The following is a 22,908-nucleotide window of genomic DNA, read 5'->3' as shown; positions in this document are numbered from 1 at the left end:
AAAAGTTCAAGGGAGAAAACAAATTAGCCTAATTTCATGATCAATACCCCACAGAAGGTTACAACAGACGTGGAGATTGATCCAGCTCACGCTGCAACATTGACTGATCGCTAGGAAGCAGAGATCAGGGGTATATTTACAGTTGAGCACAGAAACACAAAATTGGGTAAATCAAACTCTCTCTCTCTTTCACGGACTTCCACATTCCGCCATACAGAGCTCAAAACGGCGCTGAATCTACATTCACGATGGAGTGTGCGAGCCCAGAATTTGCTGTCAATGAGGATCGTACATGACCAAGAAAAACAGAAATGAATTTCAAATAATGAAATGGCAACTTACTGGAATGTTTTGGTTCATTTAATATCTTTCCATCTGTTCAAAAGATATAAAAGTGAAATCAACATGGAAGGAAAATGAAATGAAATTATTAGAAATGTTCGATCCCGGCTCTGGGTCACTGTCCGTGTGGAGTTTGCACATTCTCCCCGTGTTTGCGTGGGTTTCGCCCCCACAACCCAAAGATGTTCGAGGTAGGTGGATTGAACGCGCTAAATTGCCCCTTAATTGGAAATAATGAATCCAGACGAAGCCAATTTCCCTTAAGTTACAAAATATCCCACTGACTCTACATTATTTGCGGCACAGGCCATTCGATCCATCTAGCCAATGCTGGTGCATATGGTTGCTGCTTTCACCCCTCTTACCTCATCTTCATCAGAACAGCCTCCAATCCCTTCCTCTCTTCCACGCTTAACCAGCTTCCCCTGAAATGACTCAACGCCTTCCCCTCAACTGCTCCTTGTGGAAGTGAGTTCCCCATTCTCACCACCTGCTGGATGAAAACGATTCTCTCTCTTGGACTTGTTAGTCACCATCTTATATATTTCTGGCCCCTAGTTCCAATGGCCCAGCTGTGCAGCCGTGGGCGTGCGCGTGCCACGAGCTTAAGTCCCTAAAGACGTGCTTGATGGGTGAATTGGACATTCTAAATTCTCCCTCTGTGTACCTGAACAGGCGCCGGCGTGTGGGGACTAGGGGCTTTTCACAGTAACTTTGTTGCAGTGCTAATGTAAGCCAACTTGTGACACTAATAAAGATTATTATTATTAGCTTTAAAATGGGGAAATTGCACCGAGAGCCACGACAGCATGGTCAAGCCCACATAACATGGGTAATAAATTGTGGATAATTGTGATTGGAAAGCTGCCACTTCACAGCATTCTGAAATCACTCTGTTACTCCCTACGCATTGCGATTGCTTCAATCTCCTTTCAACATTATTTTATTGGACGTACAAAGACATATTTCAAAAATGGGTTAATGAGTTTCCACTAAAAGTTCAAGGGAGAAAGAAAATTAGCCTAATTTCATGATCAATACCCCACAGAAGGTTACAACAGACGTGGAGATTGATCCAGCTCACGCTGCAACATTGACTGATCGCTAGGAAGCAGAGATCAGGGGTATATTTACAGTTGAGCACAGAAACACACAATTGGGTAAATCAAACTCTCTCTCTCTTTCACGGACTTCCACATTCCGCCATACAGAGCTCAAAACGGCGCTGAATCTACATTCACGATGGAGTGTGCGAGCCCAGAATTCGCTGTCAATGAGGATCGTACATGACCAAGAAAAACAGAAATGAATTTCAAATAATGAAATGGCAACTTACTGGAATGTTTTGGTTCATTTAATATCTTTCCATCTGTTCAAAAGAAACAAAAGTAAAATGAACATGGAAGGAAAATGAAATGAAATTGTTAGAAATGTACTCAAAAAATGAAAAATTAAGGCAAATAAATAAATAAAACACGCGAGTGCGCTCAAATACTGTTAATACTTGGTACAGAAAGGTTCACCCAGAGGAAATTGTTAGCAACCATTTTGTGATTTGATGCAGAATAATCATGTGGAGGTAACAAAATGGTGGGTCACGAAAATACTGTCATAAAGCGAGGTGTATTTTATTGCTGGGGGAGTAAATCCTTAGACACGTGTATAACTCTCATTGCAGACATTAAGACCACTCCTTCTTCTGTCTGCAATCACTAACGTGAGGTTAGCCTCACGCCGCAGGATGAAGCAATGTACAAACGTTTACGTTACAGGTGATAGTAACAGGTATGTTAGGCAAAGTCAAGTCAACAACCTTCCCTGACATCAACTCTTTTTTAGTTATAAATTTAGAGTACCCAATTATTCTTCTCCAATTAAGGAGCAATTTATCGTGGCCAATTCCCCTACCCTGCACATCTTTCGACGTGGGAGTGAAACCCACACAAACATGGGGAGAATGTGCAAACTCCACACGGACAGTGACCTGGGGCCGGGATCGAACCCGGGACCTCGGCGCCGTGACGCAGCAGTGCTAACAACCGCGCCGTCGTGCTGCCCGACTCAACATTTTAGCGATGTCCGGAAATGTGGGCGATGTCATGGACCTTCAGTCAAATTCATCTGAAAATACTGGAAACGTATTCGAAAATCTGCCCACGTGAGGCAGAAACACACAAGTGGACATGGCCTTTATTTCTAATATAAAGGGAAGACGTCCGACCCCTTCACCTGAACAATGACAAGTTGCAGGTTCTCTTGCATTTGCTTGTGGCCATCTCTCCTGGCCGTCAAGAGAGTGATGAAGTAAAGAATCCTTTGCAGAGCTTCTGAGCGGCAGTCAGCCGCACAAGGCAAACCTTTGAGGCGAGGACTGTGAATGGAATGTGTCCTTGCGTGTGCCAGTGTGAAGTGGGACAAGGCTGCTCCCCAGAGCTGATATGTGGCTACAGGTCCATTGAACACGTCAAGACTCCTTTAGCTTTCTGTGTCATGATTCGGAAAGCAAGACACTTGAGGGGTTCGGCTCGACAAATCACAGCAAATACGTCCAGAGGGGTTATCTTTCTGGCAGTGCCAGAAACCCGAGCTGATTTGACCTGACAAGTGGGCAACTGTGGTCTTTTCAGACTTTCCTTCGGAGTGCACAGGGCTGGCCAACGATTCGGCTACTTATGTCGGGATAAAGAACTAGCAGCGCACGTCACAGAGAATGAACTTGGTTTCAGTGAGGCAGTTTTTCTTCCCCCCGCCGGGTCTGGCCCAGCTGCCTCTGGGTCACAAGGTTGTGGGTTCAGGTTCGCTCAAATGAGGGTGAAGCCTGGGCGGCGCAAACATCCCTTGAGCTTATGGCCTGGCCAGGTTAAAAACCCGGCTTTGGCAGAGGAACAAGGCCTTTGTTCGGATCTGGTGTGGCTGGGTCTGGAGAAGTAACTTCGGTTCTGCTGGGCTCATCCGTCTGGTAGCGATCGTTGATCTTGAACGTGCTTCTGGTGGTGGTGCTGCAGTTGGCTTCAGGTATAGGCCGGGCCGAAGAGTGCTGGTGTGCCAGGGCCAAAAGAGATGGAACACGTGGCAGTGTCTCTCTCTATCCTTTGGGGTTTTGCGCTCTTTTGGGGCCGTCCTTCGCTTTGGACCCAATAATTCGACAGGCTTCGATCACTGCCTTCGATTTGAGCCAATAAAGGGGCAGGTGCCTTGATGGCTGGGCGTGTCCTGAGCGGTCATTGACCTTGGCTGTTTGGACTTCCTGAGTGAAGGGAGTGGCGCCGATAAGTCTGGATCTGATACCTGAGCACAAGTCCTTTGTCCTGGGGAAATGGGTCATTAGAATGCAAATCGGCTCGGGGTTTCCATACTGTCTGGTTCTCTGTCAGCAAATATACATTCAGGCTCTGAGTTTGCCTGAATCCTGCATTGGCCATATTTCCCTTGAGTCTTTGCAAGTATCCATGTTTCCTTTGTAAGTGGCCATCCCAGATGGCTACAAAGAAAAGGAGCGTGAGACGGAAAGATAAGAGAATAAAAAACACCCTTATACCAGAACAGAATCCTTCACCCATTGCAGTTTACAGGAGTCCAGGTCACTGCGACCAAGATAAAGTCGAGGTGATGCGGCACTTCTCTTACTTTTAGATGGGAGTATTTCTGCTGACAGTCACAAAGCGTTTATGTGCAGCTCAAATAGGAAGTGACAAGTTAATCAGTGTAGCGTTGCAGCTTGAAAACATTGCAAGCACAGCTCGTTGCTGCTGCTCAGGCCCGCCTCTGTGGAGAAATCCATCAGAACCCCCCCCCCCCCCCCCTCACCCACCCCTCCCAACCCAAAGACTTACTCTGCATACAGAGGCCATCTGTGCAGTTTTTGGACTCCAACACCAAGCCAATGCAATCCTTGCCTCCGTTTCTGGGTGAGGGTTCTGTGCACTCGCGGCTCCTCCAGTGGGTGCACTCGGTACTGCAAGCTGACCATTTGCTCCAATCCGTCCAGCCGCCGTCAACTGCATTTCACCAGAAGGGATAGAAGAGGAGTGAGTGGTGGGCACGGTCAGATACAGACTTGTTGGAGTCGGATCATGTACAACCTGCACAGAATTGCATTACGTTTACAGCACGGAAATAGGCGATTCGGCCAAACGGGTCTATGCTGGTGTCTGTGTTCCATAACGCGTCTCTTTGTCGAATTCCATCAGCATAATCCCCAATTCCTTTCTACCTGGAGTACTAGGCAAGCCACCCCTACAGTAAATCTCTGCCATTAACTTCAACCCTGAAGCAGTGAGTTCCACATTCTCAAAAAGGATATAGAGATCCTGGAGGAAGTGCATGTAAAGATTTACAAGGATGATATGAGAATTGAGAGTCTAAACCATCAGGAAAGAATCATAGAATCCCCACAGTGCAGAAGGAGGCCATTCAGCCCATCGAGTCTGCACCGACCCTCCGAAGGAGCGCACTGACAAGGCCCACACCCCCACCCTATCCCCGTAACCCTGAGCATCGATCATGGCCAGTCCACCGAACTGGCAAAACGGTCTGGGGGAAGGGGGAAGAGAATTTAAAGGGAAAAGATTTGCTATGGAAGAGGAACAGTGTCAGGGGCCATGTCGTCACATTCTCAGACACCTCTCGGGTTGCCAACCCTCCCGGAGACTCTAGGGATTGAAGATCAAGCTTCAGTTCACTGCTGTGTGCGACTCTGGAGAGAATAACCATTGGGATATCAAACCATCTTTGAACATTTCTCTTCATCAGATGTAAAAATATTGAAAATGGTGGGAAAAAAGGTGGGGGTGGCAGGTGGAGGGAGGGATGATGATGGTGTCATCGACCAGGAACGTAGCTGGACTAACCACATAAATACCATGGCGACACGAGCCGGTTGTAGGCTGAGTGTTCCCCAGCGAGTGATAATCCTCCTGACTCCCCAGAGCCTGTCCACAAGGCACATGCCAGGACTGCGGTGGAATATTCTCGACTTGTCTGGGTGAGTGCAGTTCTGGTCGCCACACTATAGGAAGGATGTGATTGCACTGGAGAGGGTGCAGAGGAGATTCACCAGGATGCTGCCTGGGCTGGAGGGTCGAAGCGATGAGGAAAGATTGGATAGGCCGGGACTGTGTTCCTTGGAGCAGTGAAGGTGGAGAAAGGTGGATAAGATGATGAGGGACATGGGTAGGATGGATAGGAAGGCAGTTTTTTCCATCAGTAATGGGGTCAGTAGCCAGGGGGCATAGATTTAAGGTAAGAGATTGAAGGCCAAGAGGGGAGCCGAGGAGAAACCTTTCAGGGGTGGTGGGAGTCTGGAGCTCTGCCTGAAAGGGTGGTTGGGTCAAAAGCACTTGTAGCATTTACGAAATATTGAGATATTCACTTGCGTTGCCATAACCTTCAGGGCTATGGGCCAAGCACGAGAAAATGGGATTAGTGCAGACGGATCTTTGTTGACCGGCAAGGAAGCGATGAACCAAATGGCCTCCTTCTGTGCTGTAAACGTCTCCGAATCTATGAAACACTCAAGACGCTTGACACCACTCAGGACAAAGCACCCACTTGATTCGCAACCCATCCGCCACTTTAAACATTCATGTCTCCACCACCAGCACTGTGGCCGCCGTGTGTACCATCTACAAGATGCGCCGCTGCAACTCGCCAAGGTTCCTGAGGCACCCACGACCTCTGACACTCTCTCTCCAACGGCATTGTGGGGGTGCCTGCAGCACACGGACTGCAGCGGCTCTCCAGAAGGCAGCTCACCACCACCTTCTCAAAAGCATTTAGGGATGGGCAATAAATGGTGGCCTTACCAGTGACTCACATTCCGTGGAAGAATAAGGAAAAGCCACTGTTTCCTAACAGAACCATTATATTGCAGAAAGGAGATGGCGAATAATTATCAAAATGAATTTAGAGTATCCAATTCTTTTTTTTTGCAATTAAGGGATAATTTAGCGTGGCCAATCCACCTACCCTGCACATTTTTTTGGGTTGTGGGAGCGAGACCCACGCAGACACGGGGAGAATGTGCAAACTCCACACGGACAGTGACCCGGGGCCGGGATCGAACCCGGGACCTCGGCGCCGTGAGGCCGCAGCGCTAACCCACTGCTTCACCGGGCCGCCCCCTAACAATTGTCAATGCTAACGGCATGCCAGTAATACCGGCTGCTGTGAACACTGGCAGGACGGTCGCAAGCCATCGCCGCGTACTCCCAACTCACCTGGGCACATCGTGGTGCAGCCAACCTTCTGGAAAGTTTGCCCTTCGCAAAAGGCCCCGCTGTTGAGTGGTGCTGGGTTAGTGCAGGTTCTTGTCCGCTTCTGCCAGCCTTGCCCACACCGATTGTTACACGAAGACCATTCTGTCCAGGTGGACCAGCCACCATTTACTGGGGGGGGGGGGGGGGGGGGGGGGGGGGGGGGGGGGGAGAAATTGGACAAAAGATGATTAATCAGTAGAAACAGCTCCAGAAAACAGCCCATCCTCCCGATTAAAAATGAGAATGTAAAGCCGGCAATTATTTCACCAGCTTCTTTCTGAGGTTGGTCATTCAATTATCTAATTAGATAGACTACACAGGACAGACATAGGCCATTTGGCCAATCTAGTCTGTCGTGCCATTTATATTCCACACGAGTGTGTTCCCATTTCCCCCGACCTCATCTCAGCCTTTCAACACATCTTTCTATTCCTTTTCTCTCATCTACTCATCTCATTTCTTCTGGCAAGGAAAGCGCGCTAAGCTATTCACCTCGAGCTCTTGCTGTGGTAGCAAGTTCCACATGCTAACCACTCTCAGAGATTTCTTCTTATTTCCCTACTAGATTTATTAACATCTATCTTGTATTTATGGATCCCAGCTTTGTGGATATCAGATCGAGTCTGGTGCACCCATCTACCTACCACCCCAGGATCTTCCCTGAGAGTGGAAGTAATCCTCAGCTACTTACTTCACCGTCAACTCGCTCCGAAAACCCCCTTGACCCACCTTCACCTCGAAGGTTTCACCAATTCATTCCTGGTGAGACTAACAACATCTGTTCAGTTGAGTTGCTTCCTCCTCTTTGCCCTGCCCTTTACTGCCCCCTGAACCCCTGCATTCCCAGCCTTGCCTTCGGCAAGAATGGTGCAGTACAAATCCTTAAACCTGCCATCAAAAACCGCAGATAAGGGCGGAACGTGGCGCAGTGGTTAGCACTGGGACTGCGGCACTGAGGACCCGGGTTCGAATCCCGGCTCAGGGTCACTGTCCTTGTGGAGTTTGCACATTCACCCCCACAACCCAAAGATGTGCAGGTTAGGTGGATTGGCCATGCTAAATTGCCCCTTAATTGGAAAAAAAAAACGCAGATAAAAACGTCCAAATGAAATTTGTATCACAGGTTAAGCACCGTGAAGGAACAAGGCACAATTATACTGGCACCATTAAACTTATAAGCTTGAAAATTGCTGGGTGTGATATTACAGGAGCAACATTTTAATGAAATGTCTTTGTGCCCCATTTTAAAGGTGATGTTGTTCCATTTTGTGCTGGAAGAGAAGGCAGCGAAAGGCAGACATATGTGGCGTGCAGTGCCGTTCCTTTACCTCCTCTCCCCTGTTAATAGGCTAAGGGCTTAGAGGTTATTTCTAGGCCAGGAGCAATCAGGAGTGTTAAAGAGTTTTTACAAGACTCTTGAGACTGCACTAGCTCGGATGCCAAGGCTGCAGAGAGCAGATCAAAAAAATGAACGCAGCTTCCTTTTCAGCAGTAAAGATACTGCTCTCGATACAGGAATACACCCGACACTTGCCTGGAGTATTTGCCCCACGCGATGAATGGAGATGCCGGTCCTTAGCTTGTTTGCCTGCTGCTATTAGACCCGTTGTTAGATCTTTCAGTGCCTCGGCGACAGCAGCATGTTAACACGGGACACAACAAGGTGGGACAGTGTGGTGATACACCACTGTACTTCCCTAGCATTGTACATAGTTATATAATAGTTGTGTGTAACGTGGCCCTGTAATCCTGTGCATTGTACTGTGTATTGTACTGTAGCTCTGTAGAGGTTCGGTCACCTGTATGTAACCTGACCTGGCCACGGAGAGCTCCGCCTTGGCCACTCCCCCGGGAGTTAGGTATAAGACCCAGCTTCTGAGACCTGACCCATTTTGTCTGGGGTCGTCTGTGTCGGGTAAGCTTCCTATGTAGTGTATTAAAGCCTTGGTTAAAGTCTCACATGCCTTTGTGGTTCTTGACGCTCAGTGCATCAGACAGGGGTGCTTAAAGGAGCTTTCGAGTGGCAAGGTCCCTGGCTTACCGTATACAACCACGGTGGCAGTGGTGCTACGTCGCTTGGCAACAATGTTCTTGGCCACACACGTGTAATTTGCTGTATCGGAGAGGCGAGCTTGTTTGATGATCAGGTTATGGTCAATCGTGAGGAGGAAGTTGGAGTCTTTGACTGGATTGATAATATCATCATTCTTCAGCCATTCCACCTGAATAAGACAAGGAGGCATTGCGATTAAACGGCAGCAGCTTTGCGAGCCAATCTTTCCTTTCGTGCTCCCTGGACCTCTGCCACCTGGTCAGCAAGAAATATTTAATGGTGTAAATTGCAGCCACGTCTACACAGCGAAAGCCCGCACGCTGATGAGTGGAAATGGTGGGCGTTTAATCCAAAAAGCTTTCTAGCTAACCAGAGGAAGATTTGCATAACGAGCACTCTTGCAGCCGTTAGTGAGAGACGTGTTCACCCACTGATGAACACAGAAAACTTGGGAGTGAGTGCATGCTCAGGAGCAAAGGGGAGCCTGGGTTTCCCCTGGCTTTCGAAGGGGGTAAGAGGGAGGGACATGCAAAAAAAAAAGGGTCAAGTACAATCATAAATCACGAGGTGAAGAAAGCTTTGTGCTCGTTTTATGATCACTTGTATATTTGCTGCTCACTCTGACCTCAGAGCATTTAAAAAAAAATATTCCAAACAATACAGAAAACTCCACAACATATAAAACACACTCAGATATATTACAAACAGTTTGTCATTTTTGCTTTTATAAGACCTCGGAGCATATTGATACCTCCCCAACGCCAATGATCCGAGACCGTATTTTACCCGTGTGACATTTTACCCATGTTGCGATGTGCCGAATAGATTCATCTCAATCGCCCTTTCCTCTCTTGACTTTTCCGTTCAACATTACTTAATCGATAAGATTTAAAGGTATCATTTCAGGGCTGTGTTTAGCAAATGATATTAGCCGCTGGTTGCCTGTTCCACAGATCCTGAAGAAACCCAGTGAAGCATTGCAACTTAATCTGTGAAGGGCAAATAATCACTTAATCCAGAGGCAGAGAAGGAAGCACAGTAAGCAGAATTTTATTTTCATTAGGTTTAATGCATTTCTAATTAATTTGTTTCTTTTCACAAAGTTACAAGTGTTCACTGATTAATCGCCCTGACCTCAAGAGGTTTTTATCCCCTTTAATCTTCTCTCGCTACATTGGCTCTTATTAAAATGTGCGTTAATAAAACTGGACCCATTCAACATATTCTTTCTCATGCATAAAGGTCTTGTCTCTTTGGAATTTACCTTTCGAATGTTACTGCCCAATGACATTCTAACCTCACAGTAGCCTCGGGATTCATTCGCAAAATGTTTAATCGTAATGGGAATAGAAGTTTTGAATGGTTTCTCAAACGGAGAGGGAGCTGGTTCAATACAGGTCATACCAGAGCCTGTGACGCACCAAAGTGATTCACGATTCATAAAAGCAAATTATTGCAGACGGTGGAATCTGAAACAAAAGCAGAAAATGCTGGACATCTGTGGAGAGAGCAGGGAGCTAACGTTTTGAGTCTGAATGACTCTTTGTCAAAGGTTAGATCGTTTGGAGACTTGGGCGGAGAGGGAGCAGATGGAGTTTAATCTGGAAATATTGGCCAGGATAGCGGGGAAGCATTGCTCAGTTCTTTGACGTGGTGGCTGTGGTGGTATGTATTAGGGGTAATACGGTACACCGCCTGTCGACAGGCTATTGGTGGAGGGATGCCAGGTCCTGATAGGATCTGCCACCTACTGGACTCCACCCAGAAATGCCGGTATAAGAACCCAGTTTTTCCCTCCATTTCCCTCAGCAGTTGCATTCTGTAACCACGCTGCTGGGGATAAAGTTCTGCTTAATAAAGCCTTCAATTGACATTACCTCAACCTGCCTCGCGTCATATTGACGGTGCTACAGTGGCACAAGCTCTTTCACACACTCACCAGAGAGTAAACGGGGACTCGGATTAATGTTTCAGCTGCAGGTTTGTAGGAGAATGTTAGGTTCAGCATTTGCTCAGCTCAGAGATCTCTCTGAATTAATTAGCCTGGAGGTGGGGAAATGAGCTCGGGGGAAGCGAGGTTACAGTCTGGCCAAACGCACCTGCGAGACTCTGCAGAATTCAACTCCTTTCCAGCCTGGTTGTTAGGTTACGGACTCAGCTTTGAGAAACTACAATGGCGGCGGTCTTTATTTACCCATTGTAAGTCCTTACTTCAGGTGCCGGTTGGCCTGATTCGGCTGGATGGATAGCATGTGGATCAGCAAGGACAAGGTTCAATCCCCAGTCTGGCTGAGATCGGTGCCTGTCTACCCATAGCAAAAGCTCAGCGAATAATGGCCTTGGGGCAGAGCGCTGGAAAGTCATCCTTGCTCTGCTTAATAGCGTGACTATGTTCTATCACAATTTCAGTAGGTTGAAGCAATTCTATCCTTGCTAGCATAAAGACTGACAGGCCCTGATGAAAGTGAATCTTATCCCTTGCCTGCGGGGATAATATGCTGCGCCTATTACCAGGTAAGGTCAGAAGCAGTACAAGCTGATTTGGCATTTCCCCGAGAGGATTCTCCAGGCTGCACGGTCCGCTGTGCATTGGTAATATTCACCCCCTCATAGATTCCTCTGAGGACCAGGGTTCCTTATCATTTGTGCTTCTTGTTGGACACAAAGGGAATTTTTGGGGGGAATCAATTGATATGGGAGTGATGTGGGGCAGTGGAATTGGGGCAGATGATGGATCAGCCATGAACTTACGGAACAGCGGAGTAAGCTCGAGAGGCGAAATGTTTTTCTCCTGCTCCGTTCTCCTGCGGTCTTATTTCTGTGGACCTTGGCGGGGGGGGGGGGGGGGGGGTATTTGGCAGCATCTCATTTCCGTGAGGAAGCCCTGAATCAGTGTCCAGACTAGAAGCATCCATCACATTCCAGACTTCCCAATCCAGGTGATACACATTGTGCAAAACACTAGCAAGTTAGATGATTGATGCAGGTAGGGCAGTGGATGTTGTCTACATGGACTTCACAAGGTCCCTCATGGTAGACTAGTACAAAAGGTGAAGTCACACGGGATCAGGGGTGAGCTAGTGGATACAGAACTGGCTAGGTCAGAGAAGGCAGAGAGTAGCATTGGAAGGATGCTTTTCTAATTGGAGGGCTATGACTAGTGGTGTTCCGCAGGGATCAGTGCTGGGACCTTTGCTGTTTGTAGTATATATAAATGATTTGGAGGAAATGGTTGGTGGAATTGCGGATAGCGATGAGGATTGTCAGAGGATACAGCAGGATTTAGATTGTTTGGAGAATTGGGCGGAGAGATGGCAGCTGGAGTTTAATCCGGACAAATGTGAGGTAATGCATTTTGGAAGGTCCAATACAGGTAGGGAATACACAGTGAATGGTAGAACCCTCAAGAGTATTGACAGTCAGAGAGATCTAGGTGTACAGGTCCACAGGTCACTGAAAGGGGCAACACAGATGGAGAAGGTAGTCAAGAAGGCATACAAAGGGCAGCACGGTGGCACAGTGGTTAGCATTGCTGCCTCATGGCACCGAGGTCCCAGGTTCGATCCCGACTCTGGGTCACTGTCCGTGTGGAGTTTGCACATTCTCCCCGTGTTTGCGTGGGTTTCGCTCCCACAACCCAAAGATGTGCAGGATAGGTGGATTGGCCACGCTAAATTGACCCTCAGGAAAAAAATGAATTGGGTACTCTAAATTTATTTTTTTTTAATTTAAAAAAGAAGGCATACGGCATGTTTGCCTTCATTGGCCGGGGCATTGAGTATAAAAATTGGCAAGTCATGTTGCAGCTGTATAGAACCTTAGTTCAGCCACACTTGGAGTATAGTGTTCAATTCTGGTCGCCACACTACCAGAAGGATGTGGAGGCTTTAGAGAAGGCGCAGAAGAGATTTACCAGGATGTTGCCTGGTATGGAGGGCATTAGGTATGAGGAGCGGTTGAATAAACTCGGTTTGTTCTTACTGGAACGTCGGAGGTTGAGGGGCGACTTGATAGAGGTCTACAAAATTATGAGGGGCATAGACAGAGTGGATAGTCAGAGGCTTTTCCCCGGGGTAGAGGGGTCAATTACTAGGGGGCATAGGTTTAAGGTGCGAGTGGCAAGGTTTAGAGTAGATGTACGAGGCAAGTTTTTTACACAGAGGGTAGTGGGTGCCTGGAACTCGCTGCCGGAGGGGGGGTGGAAGCAGGGACGGTAGGGACGTTTAAAGGGCGTCTTGACAAATACATGAATAGGATGGGATAGAGGGATACGGACCCCGGAAGTGTAGAAGATTTTAGTTTAGACGGGCAGCATGGTCGGCGCAGGCTTGGAGGGCCGAAGGGCCTGTTCCTGTGCTGCACTTTTCTTTGTTCTTTGTGACAGCGTATGTTTTTTAGCGTTAGGCTCTGAAACCTGGTTGGACCTCGTAATTGGCACAAGCGGAGCTCAGCTTCCCGAGGAGCCCCCCCCGCACCCCCACCAGCAGCACGGAACTAAAGATGTCCTTTTACGGATGGGACCCTACTTTGGTGCAAGGGGTGGGGAGGAGAAACTGGCCACGCATCCCGAAACAAATGCGACTTGCATAGACACTGCCGTCGCCAGAGCTTCGATATCAGTGCAACCATGCGACCGCTCTGTGGTCTGTTCTTCCCTCTCATGATGGATGCGATGAAACGAGAGCAAAGTTGAATCTGGATTTACAAACCGGCTCATTCTGAATGAGTAGCACCCTGTGCCAAAACAGCGAAAAAAGGGATTTGACACATTCGACCTCACCACCAACTGTCAATTCTCCTCTTGCATGGACACACGGGTCTATATTTTAACCACGGGTATGAAAACGAGACCGATGGGGGAACACTTAGTGCTTCAACGCTAGTGGCCCAGCGTCAAAATCATTCAGCCCCTTGCTTGGTGATTTTGGCCATTATTTGGCCCCACAGGGTCTATGCCGGAGTTCATGCTCCAAAGGAGGCATCTCGCGCCCTATTCTGTCTCACCTCACCGCACATCATTATATTCATTTCTCCCTTCTGTGCTTCAGATTCCTTTTAAATCTGATGATGAGCCTCAGCTATTCCATGTGGTGACGATTTCCACATTCTCAACACATCCAGAAACTTCTCCTGAATTGCCTATTACGATGTTTTAGCGACTGGATTATATTTATGACCTCTGATTTTGGGTTCACTTGCATGTCAAAATGGTTTCTTGATGTCTACCTTATCGTAAGATCATAAGACCACAAGACAAAGGAGCAGAATTAGGCCATTCGGCCCATCAAGTCTGCTCCAACATTCAATCATGGCTGATATATGTTTCTCATCCCCATTCTCCTGCCTTCTCCCCATAACCCCTGATCCCCGTATTAATCAGGAACCTATCTATCTCTGTCTGAAAGACGCTCAGTGATTTGGCCTCCACAACCTTCTGCGGCAAAGAGTTCCACAGATTCACCACCCTCTGGCTGAATAAATTCCTCCTCATCTCAGTTTTAAAGGATCGTCCCTTCAGTCTGAGCTGTGTGTCAATTTGCTTCTAGTTTTTCCTACTAGTGGAAACATCCTCTCCACGTCCACTCTATCCAGGCCTCGCAGCATCCTGATCAATAAGATCCCCCCTTCATCCTTCTAAACTCCTAACGAGTACGGACCCAAAGTCCTCAACTGCTCCTCATATGACAAGCTCTTCATTATCAAACCTGTTCGTAGCCCATATCAGATCAACCCCCTGCACCCCTCCCCCCACCCTCCCCCCATCCAGCCTGACCTCTTCAAGAGAGAAAAATCCTAATCACTTCACTTCTTTTCTAATAGGTTTTTGCATCAATTCTTGTGAGTGAATCATTTTTACACTTTCTCCAATGTCTCAATATCCTTTTTCCAAATACGGAGAGCAGGCTGCGCAAGCCCACAACTTGCTGGTAAAGGCCTGACGCAGCCTGATTGTCGGGGGTCTGTCGTTACTCTACGGGAGTGGGGACTGTACCTCGGCTGGTGGAACCCCATCTGGCGGCCGGCACTGCAGCAGAAGCCCGTGTTCCAGAGGCACGTCTGTTCCCAGTGGCTCCTGCTCAAAGTTCTTCCTCAGGTCTGGGTAGAACAACAGAAAGTCAAATTGAAACCGCGCCGGACTGGAGCACCTCACAAAAACAACCAATCTTTTCATACAATCGAGGTGATGCATTAACAGTGTGTCACCCCCCCCCCCCCTCTCCCCCCCACCCGCGCCAAGGTCTATGCCTTTCCACTCTGCGTCAGGAACCTGTCAAAGTCCAGGTGTTGTCCAGGGGCATATGGGGGGGGGGGGGGTGCAGTTGAGTTAAAAGTGACCTTTAGCCCTTGTTGAAAGAACCAATTGATCATCGAGTGCTGCACTCTCAGGTCAGACCTTAAATTGAGGCCTTATTTTCCCTTTCGGAAGGGATGCAAAAGATCCCATGGCACAACTTTGAAGAAGGTCAGGGGAGATTCTCCTGGTGTCCGAGCCAGTACTTATGTATCCCTCAATCAACCGCACAAAAAAATAGATGATCTGATCGTCATCATGTTGCTGTTGGTGGGAGCTTGCTGTGCACATATTTGGCTGCTGAGTTTCATATGTTACAACTGATACACTTCCCAAATCACCCATTGGCCTTCTGGTGGTCCTGGAAAGTACGATATCAATTCTTTATTCCTTCAAGGGTAAAACAAAATGACAACCAACTGCCACACAGCAAGATCCTACAGCAGCGGTCAGGCCCTCTGTTTTGTTTTAGCGGCATCGGTGCAAATGATGCAGACCGCGACTCTGATAGATGAGTCTCTACACTTGAAGCTCGCTCTTTGAACACCATTGAATTTATAATCAATGTTGGAAGGAACAGACTGGAAAAGGTTGTTCAACATCACATCATTGAAAGGCAAATGGATCACCTCTAATAATGTTATCCTGAGTTTGCGGCGTAAATACATTCTCCGAAATGCAAGCTCAGACTAGACACACAAGATGATAAGCAAAGCGGAAGACAAATTAAAATTGAGATAAAGAGGGGGAAATGGCCTGTACAAATCCTGCTGGGAGAAAGGAGCTCGGCACAATTGGATAACTGAGGGGCAGCACGGTGGCGCTGTGGTTAGCACTGCTGCCTCACACCGCCGAGGACCCGGGTTCGATCCCGGCCCCGGGTCACTGTCCGTGTGGAGTTTGCACATTCTCCCCGTGTCTGCGTGGGTTTCACCCCCACTAACCAAAAAATGTGCAGGGTAGATGGATTGGCCATGCTAAATTGCCCCTTAATTGGAAAAAATAATTGGGTACTCTCAAATTATATATTTTTTAAAATGGGTAACTGTAAAGAATTACAGATTTTGGCCAATTAGGCACGGTGCTGTCCCCCAGTACCGAAACCTGAAGCCCACCCCCATCCCCACTCTTTGAACATAACTCGTCCATAGGCAGCAGTACACTGCTTCCTCGCGTTCGAGCAGTTTTTGTTCTAAATTCACTCACAGGGTTTAGACTGAATCCCCACAAGTTTAAGTTTAATTAAGAATCTTCCACGCACACCTTCAACAAAAAAAAAATCTTCTGGAAGCAGAGATGGGCCGCGTTAGAAAACTCCCCCAAAAATGCACTTGGGTTGTCACTACCTCGAAGTACTGGGGACACCATCGTGTCCGATTGTCTAAAACGTGTAATTCCTTATAGCTATCCCGTGGCCTCCACTCTGCAGGATTTGTCCGGAACGCTTCTCCCTCCATCTCACTTGCTTATCATCTTGCGCATCTTGTCTGAGCTGGCGGTTTGGAGAAGCACATTAAAAGAGGTAATTAGAGAGGCAAAGAGGACATTGAATGAAGAAAGCGAGCAGAGGTTGAGCAGAACAGCGAAGAATAATCAGCAAGCATGCAGGCTGAGGAAGGTGCAAGACAGAAAAGAAAGAAATTGCCAGTAATCGGGGACAGGCAGAAAACAGTAAACGATCTAAACGGACGCTTCGTCGGAGTATCCACCAGGGACGACATGTAGATTCTCCCAGCAAGGCATAATCAATGACTTTGTTATACAAAAGATGAACATCTTAGACAGGGGAATTGATTTTAAAATAGATGCACAAACCCCCAGGGACAGATGCCATTCATCTCAGAGTGCTGAAGAAGACAATTTGCAAAACACCAACAGTCATTATGGGACAAACACAGACAAAAGAGGCATGCGACCCCAGGCCCACTTAATCTACCATCCCCAGCATGCAAATGGAACCGAGTATCAGGTGCAAAGTTTGAGAATTATCTTTATAATAATAATAATCTTTATTCGTGTCACAAGTAGGCTTACATTAACACTGCAATGAAGTTACTGTGAAAAGCCCCTAGTCGCCACACTCCGGCGCCTGTTCGGGTGCACAGAGGGAGAATTCAGAATGTCCAATTCACCTAACATCATGGGCGGGATTCTCCCCTACCCGGCGGGGCGGGGGGTCCCGGCGGGGCGGGGGGTCCCGGCGGGGCGGGGGGTCCCGGCGGGACGGAGTGGCGTGAACCACTCTGGCACCGGGCTCCGCACCTTCAGGGGCTAGGTCCGCCCCGGAGTGGTTGGCGCTCTGCCGGCCGGCGGGATAGGGTCTTGGCGCCACGCAAACTGGCGGCGAAGGGCCTCCGCCGGCCGGCGCGAGTCGGCGCATGCGCGGGAGCGCCAGCGCGTGCTGGCTTCATCCCCGTGCATGCGCAGAGGGATTTGCTTCCGCACCGGGAATGGAGGAAGACCACAGCCTCCGGTGCGGAACAACAGAGTGCCCCCACGGCACAGGCCCGCCCGCGGATCGGTGGGCCCCGGCCGTGGGCCAGGCTACCATAGCAGCACCTCCCGGGGTCAGATCCCCCACGACCCCCCCAGGAACCCCGGAGCCCGTCCGTGCCACCAGGTGTCGCCGGTCAGGGACCTACTCTAATTTACGCCGGTGGGACCGGCTACAGACGGGCGAGACTTCAGCCCATCGCGGGCCGGAGAACTCGGGTGGCCCTGGCGCACATTGAGTCGCGCCGGACCCCACCATTCTCCAAGGCGGGCGGCGCGACTCACGCCGGGCCGGTTTTTGGGGGGGGCGGGAGAATTGGGAGGACGGCGGGGGCGGGATTCACGCCGACCCCCGGCGATTCTCCCACGCAGCGGGGGGTCGGAGAATCCTGCCCCACGTCTTTCGGGACTTTGTGGGGAGGAAACCGGAGCACCCGGAGGAAACCCACGCAGACACGGGGAGAACGTGCAGGCTCCGCACAGACAGTGACCCAGCGGGGAATCGAACCCGGGACCCTGGCGCTGTGCAATAGCAATTCTGTGAACAGCAACAGAGACATGGCATCTCCTTTTGCACTGGAGAGCGAGTAATTGGAAAAACCTCTCTCATACAGGCGGCACGGTGGCACAATTGTAGCACCGCTGCCTCGCAGTTCCAAGGTTCACAGGTCAGGCCTGTGTGGACAATAAAGGGTCTTTATAGCCATCAGTAGCACGGTCTTCCTTCCGATTGCGGCCTCTGTTCGAACAGGGTTTATGGCAGACAGCCTTGCTCTGCCACCTCACCCAAGTGGCCGCGCCTCATGACCGTGAGAAGTTAGCCGGCAATTCGACTGCAGACGCCATCGCCGCCTTGTCCCTCACGCAGCGATTCACAGATGTGTGCATTCTGGAAATGGGTTGACTGCAAGGACACCTGCTTATTCTAACCACCACCACCACCCCCCCCCCCCCAGCAATCCCACCCAGCCGAGAAGGTTGGCCAATTTTACAATCCCCCCCCCACCCCCGCCTGGCTGAGACCAGCTATCTCACCTCTGACCTGGGGTGAAATAATCGTGCCAGCGCAAACCGCAGTCTGTCTTTTTTTTAAATAAATTTAGAGTACCCAATTATTTATTTAATTTTTTCCAATTTAGTGTGGCCAATCCACCTACCCTGTACATCTTTGGGTTGTGGGGGTCAAACCCACACAGACACGGGGAGAATGTGCAAACTCCACACGGACAGTGACCCAGGGCCGGGATTCGAACCCGGGTCCTCAGCGCCGCAGTCCCAGTGCTATCTACTGCGCCACATGCCGCCCTAAACGTAGTCTGTCTTAAAGGGCCCCCGAGCGTTTACAACTGTCAAATAACTGGGGGTGTTTGACTGAGAAGAGGTGGGGATACAGGAAAGGAATGACAGAGAGCATGATTTTCACAGGTTTTTTAAAATGTTGCCTTATTTTACATCTCGCAAAACATGCTTGAGGGCTCTTAATTTTCCATTGTCCTTTTGGTACGGAGCGAAGATTTTGGATCTCCCATTGCACTCCCGTTCAGGAATCAAATCAGTTGAACACACAGACCTTGGGTCCTATCAAAGAAACCTTCATTGGGTTCTGAGCTGAGTGTTTATTTCAGTGCGTTGAAATGTATCCCAGAGTGCGGAGGACAGCGCTGTGACTGTAAGAGCTGGTCTGAGTCATCGGGAATATAGGGAACACCTGGGAGTGATTACTGCCCACTAATCTGGTTGAGAGGTTCGGCCGATGTCACCAGCAGCATATGAGCAAATGGTTTATCACTGTCAGGTGAAGCCTGAAATTAGATTAATTGCAGCTTTCTAATCACTCCCTGGCATTCTGCTCTTGTGTAGTATTATATACTGCTGTAATTTCATTTATGGATTGAGGGTATATTAGGTCATTGAGGCCCAGTGGATGGTCTGTCAATATTTCCACTGTGGAGTCTTGCGATCACCACACCTTCAGAAGGATGTATTGGTCTTTGCAGTGTCGCAGTGGTATTGTCACTGGACTAGCAATCCAGAGAGAACCAGGGTATTGCTCTGGGGACCTGGGTTCTCACTCCATCACAGAAGATGGTGGAATTAAAAGTCTAATGGTGACCATGGAACCATTGCCGATTGTCGTAAAAACCCATCTGGCTCACGAATGTCCTTGAGGGAAGGAAATCTGCCGTCGTTACCCGGTCTGGCCTTCATGAGACTCCAGACCCACAGCAATGTGGTTGACTCTTAAATGCTCCTCTGAAATGGCCGAGCGAGACACTCAGTCCAAGGGCCATTAGTGATGCATTGGCCCAGTCACTGACATCCACCTCCCATGAATGAATAAAACAGTAACATTTTGGTCATTTTCCTTTTGCACTGGAGAGCGAGTAATTGGAAAAACCTCTCTCATACAGGCGGCACGGTGGCACAATTGTAGCACCGCTGCCTCGCAGCTCCAAGGTTCAATTCCAGCCTCGGGTGACTGTCTGTGCGGAGTCTGCACGTTCTCCCCGTGTCTGCGTGGGTTTCCTCCGGGTGCTCCGGTTTCCTCCCACTGTCAAATGATATACAGGTTAGGTGGATTGACCATGCTAAATTGCCCCTTAGTGTCCGAAAGGTTAGGTAGTGTCACGGGGTTAGGGTGAAGGCATGGGCTGAAGAAGGGTGCTCTTTCCAAGGGCCGGTGCAGACTCGATGGGCCAAATGGCCTCCTTCTGCACTGTAAATTCAAAGTCTAAAATTAATTTTAAACAGGAATGAGTTCACAAATGTTCTGTGAGGATGGAAATTATCATTGAGGACCAGTAGATGCTCTGTCAACATCTGTACTGTGGAGTCCTGTGGTTACCAAACCTTCAAAAGGATTTTCTGGTCTTAGAGATAAGGCAGTGTCGATTTGACAGAGAGGTCAAACTACAAGGGGAGATTAAAGAAAATAGGACTGCATTCCGAGGAATTTGGAAGGTTAAGGGGTGGTTTGATCAAAGTTTTCAAGGTGATTAACAGGAACAGATAGGACGGAGAGAGCGAAATTATTTCCAATGGAAGGAGCCAATTGCGGAGTCTAGGAGTCTAAAAGTTAGAACCAGTTCTTTCAGCAGTGAAAGTCAGAAATACTTCGAGACACAAAGGGTGGTGGAAGTGTGGAATCTTCATCTACGAATGGCAATTGATGCTGGGTCACAATCCTGGAACTCCCTCCCTCACAGCACAGAGGGTGTACCTATACCGCGTGGACTGCAGCGGTTCAAGAAGGCAGCTCACCACCACCTTCTCAACGATAATTAGGGATGGGCAGCAAATGCTGGCCTAGCCGGGATCAAATATAAAAAGAATAGTTACACAATAAGTAAGGTCACACCATCTGTCAAATTAATGAGGGCTTCAGCCAAACACAACATCATGATTACATTTCACAGCCCTTGTGACTTGCAACATCCTTTGTGAATCATTGTTTTCCAAGGAACATCACCCCAGAGAGCTCCAGATACTTGGTTATCCAGTATAAAATATAGGTCAATGGATTTTTTTGGGGGCGTAAGTGAATTAAGGGGTGGGTGTTCGTGTGGGACGCAGGTGACGCAGGTCTGCCATAATCTTACTGAATGCTGGGACAGGCTCAAGGGGCTGAATTAGTCCAGCTCCTATTTCTCTTGTAGGACACTGGGAAATTCGGAGCAGGTGAATGTAAATCACATTTTAGCATCTAGCTCTGGGGAGAACGTTTTCTGTTTAGTTTCAGCATCGCTCACTTTGTACTAAGTATTCAAAATGGGAATTGTTAATTCCTCTTCTGGGGAGGGCACAATGGGAGGCCTTCAATATCAGATGCTCACCAGAAATCCAATAGGGAATTCGGAAGAATGACTTTACCCAGAGATGGTGAGAATATGGAACTTACTACCACAGGGCGTGGTTGAAGTGAATAGTATCGATGCATTTAAGGGGATGTCGGACAGGCAAATAATGGGAGAAGGGGATAGAGAATTCTGATGATAGATTTAGATGAGAAAAGATGGAAGGAGGCTCCTCTGGAGCATAAATGCCAGCATGGGCTGGTTGGCCGAATGGCCTATTTTCCTGCCATATGGTCTATGTAATGACTCAGTGGGATCCCATTGTTCCGTCGACAGTGCATTCCCTGCCGTGGGTTTCCCAGTGGTGTGGGGGTGGATTCAGTGGGAAATCCACAGTGGGCAGGCCAGAGATTCCCGGCTCAGAACTAGACAGGAGAAAGGCACGTTGCCGGTTCAAAATCCAGTTCACCTTGACTGGGCTCTCCTCAGCTGGGGTGGGCCTTACAACCGCCCCCAGGACGTGCGCACCTTTTCTGATTGTTTCAACGAAACCTAAGTACAAATGGGCCGGCCAGTTGGTGATAATAATGGTGCTGGCAGCAAAGGTCTCCCAGCCTCACCTGTCCCTCAATTTGAATGAACCGCTGACAATTGCGACAATATCCGGAATTACACCTGAGGTTTGGTTGGTTAGGAATGTCTCCCATGATCCCGACCCCTTTTTGTGTGAAACTGGGCCAGAAGAAGCGGGGGGGGGGGGGGCACAAAAAACTGAGGTTGTATAACTTGCAAAGACAAGGAGAGATGCCACAGAATCTTTTTTTCCAAGCGCATGTCAAGGTGCCTATTTGAAATAGTGAGATGTGTGTGAAAAGCAGGTATACCCACAGGCGATGCGGACATAGGCTCTCCTGCTCTTAGTCGTGCCTGAGGCACTCCAGGCAACGCATTGGCACCAGAAGTCTTCCAAACCAAAGAGTTCTTCCACCTGCTGCCTGGACACTTCAATGTGAACTTCCCGGACCACCAGCCCTGTGCAAGGAAAGAGGCAAATTAACACAGAGCCCAATAGCGTAACGGCCCATTCGCTCGCAGAACAAATCTCAACCTTTTGTCTTAAAACTGCCCTCCTTTCCAATCGCGCATTTCTTGTTCTCTTAGGTTCCTATTGGCCAACCAACCAATTCGACAATCTGCTCGCCTCTCCCGTTTGATTTCCAGCCCGTAAATATCCCGCCTCTCTCACAATCCCGCCCCCCCTTCTCCTCCTCCTCCCCTCGCCCCAACACTTCAGACACAGATGGGCCATTTTTGAAATGTTGCTATGTGTCGGCCATTCTCGGTGCAGCAAGATCCCGCAGTGGACCGAATGACCAACTATTTCCGGCACAGAAAGGTCCCGTTCATAAGAGGTTCACACAAGTGCAGGCAACTATATTGAGACATAAGCAGCTCGCCCGTGACATTGGAAGGGGGTGAGGTGGTGTTTCACAAGGGCAGGAGTGCTGTACCTTCTAAATCACAATGAAATACTCTAAGGTGGATCCATGCCCTTTTAAGGCCATTAAATTCTAATTGTTAGGAATAAAATGTTCAATTGGTGCTTGGTCAGGAATTAAGAGAATGGACTGCTCTCCTCAGTTTCAGAATATAGAGCGGAAGCTCTTTGCCATGTCG

The 22,908-nt window shown here is 48.7% G+C and overlaps 1 protein-coding gene across 3 annotated transcripts in view; it reads right to left on the bottom strand.

Moving 5' to 3' along the window:
- The window catches only part of unc5b (unc-5 netrin receptor B), a 244,655-nt gene that overhangs the window by 34,956 nt on the left and 186,791 nt on the right, over nucleotides 1-22,908 (bottom strand). For 2 of the 3 annotated variants that reach the window (XM_072491422.1, XM_072491420.1), the window contains 7 exons: nucleotides 22,120-22,263; nucleotides 14,645-14,748; nucleotides 8,641-8,821; nucleotides 6,561-6,728; nucleotides 4,176-4,340; nucleotides 1,679-1,711; nucleotides 343-375 (listed from right to left, as the gene is read on the bottom strand). In XM_072491422.1, coding sequence (XP_072347523.1) covers nucleotides 343-375; nucleotides 1,679-1,711; nucleotides 4,176-4,340; nucleotides 6,561-6,728; nucleotides 8,641-8,821; nucleotides 14,645-14,748; nucleotides 22,120-22,263 — 828 coding nt within the window. The remainder of the gene's footprint in view (nucleotides 1-342; nucleotides 376-1,678; nucleotides 1,712-4,175; nucleotides 4,341-6,560; nucleotides 6,729-8,640; nucleotides 8,822-14,644; nucleotides 14,749-22,119; nucleotides 22,264-22,908) is intronic. The other variant, XM_072491423.1, reaches the window with a different exon arrangement.

This window comes from Scyliorhinus torazame, chromosome 28 (assembly GCF_047496885.1).
Source record: "Scyliorhinus torazame isolate Kashiwa2021f chromosome 28, sScyTor2.1, whole genome shotgun sequence".
Classification (NCBI taxonomy): domain Eukaryota; kingdom Metazoa; phylum Chordata; class Chondrichthyes; order Carcharhiniformes; family Scyliorhinidae; genus Scyliorhinus; species Scyliorhinus torazame.
This window is presented reverse-complemented; position numbering and strand designations above follow the sequence as displayed.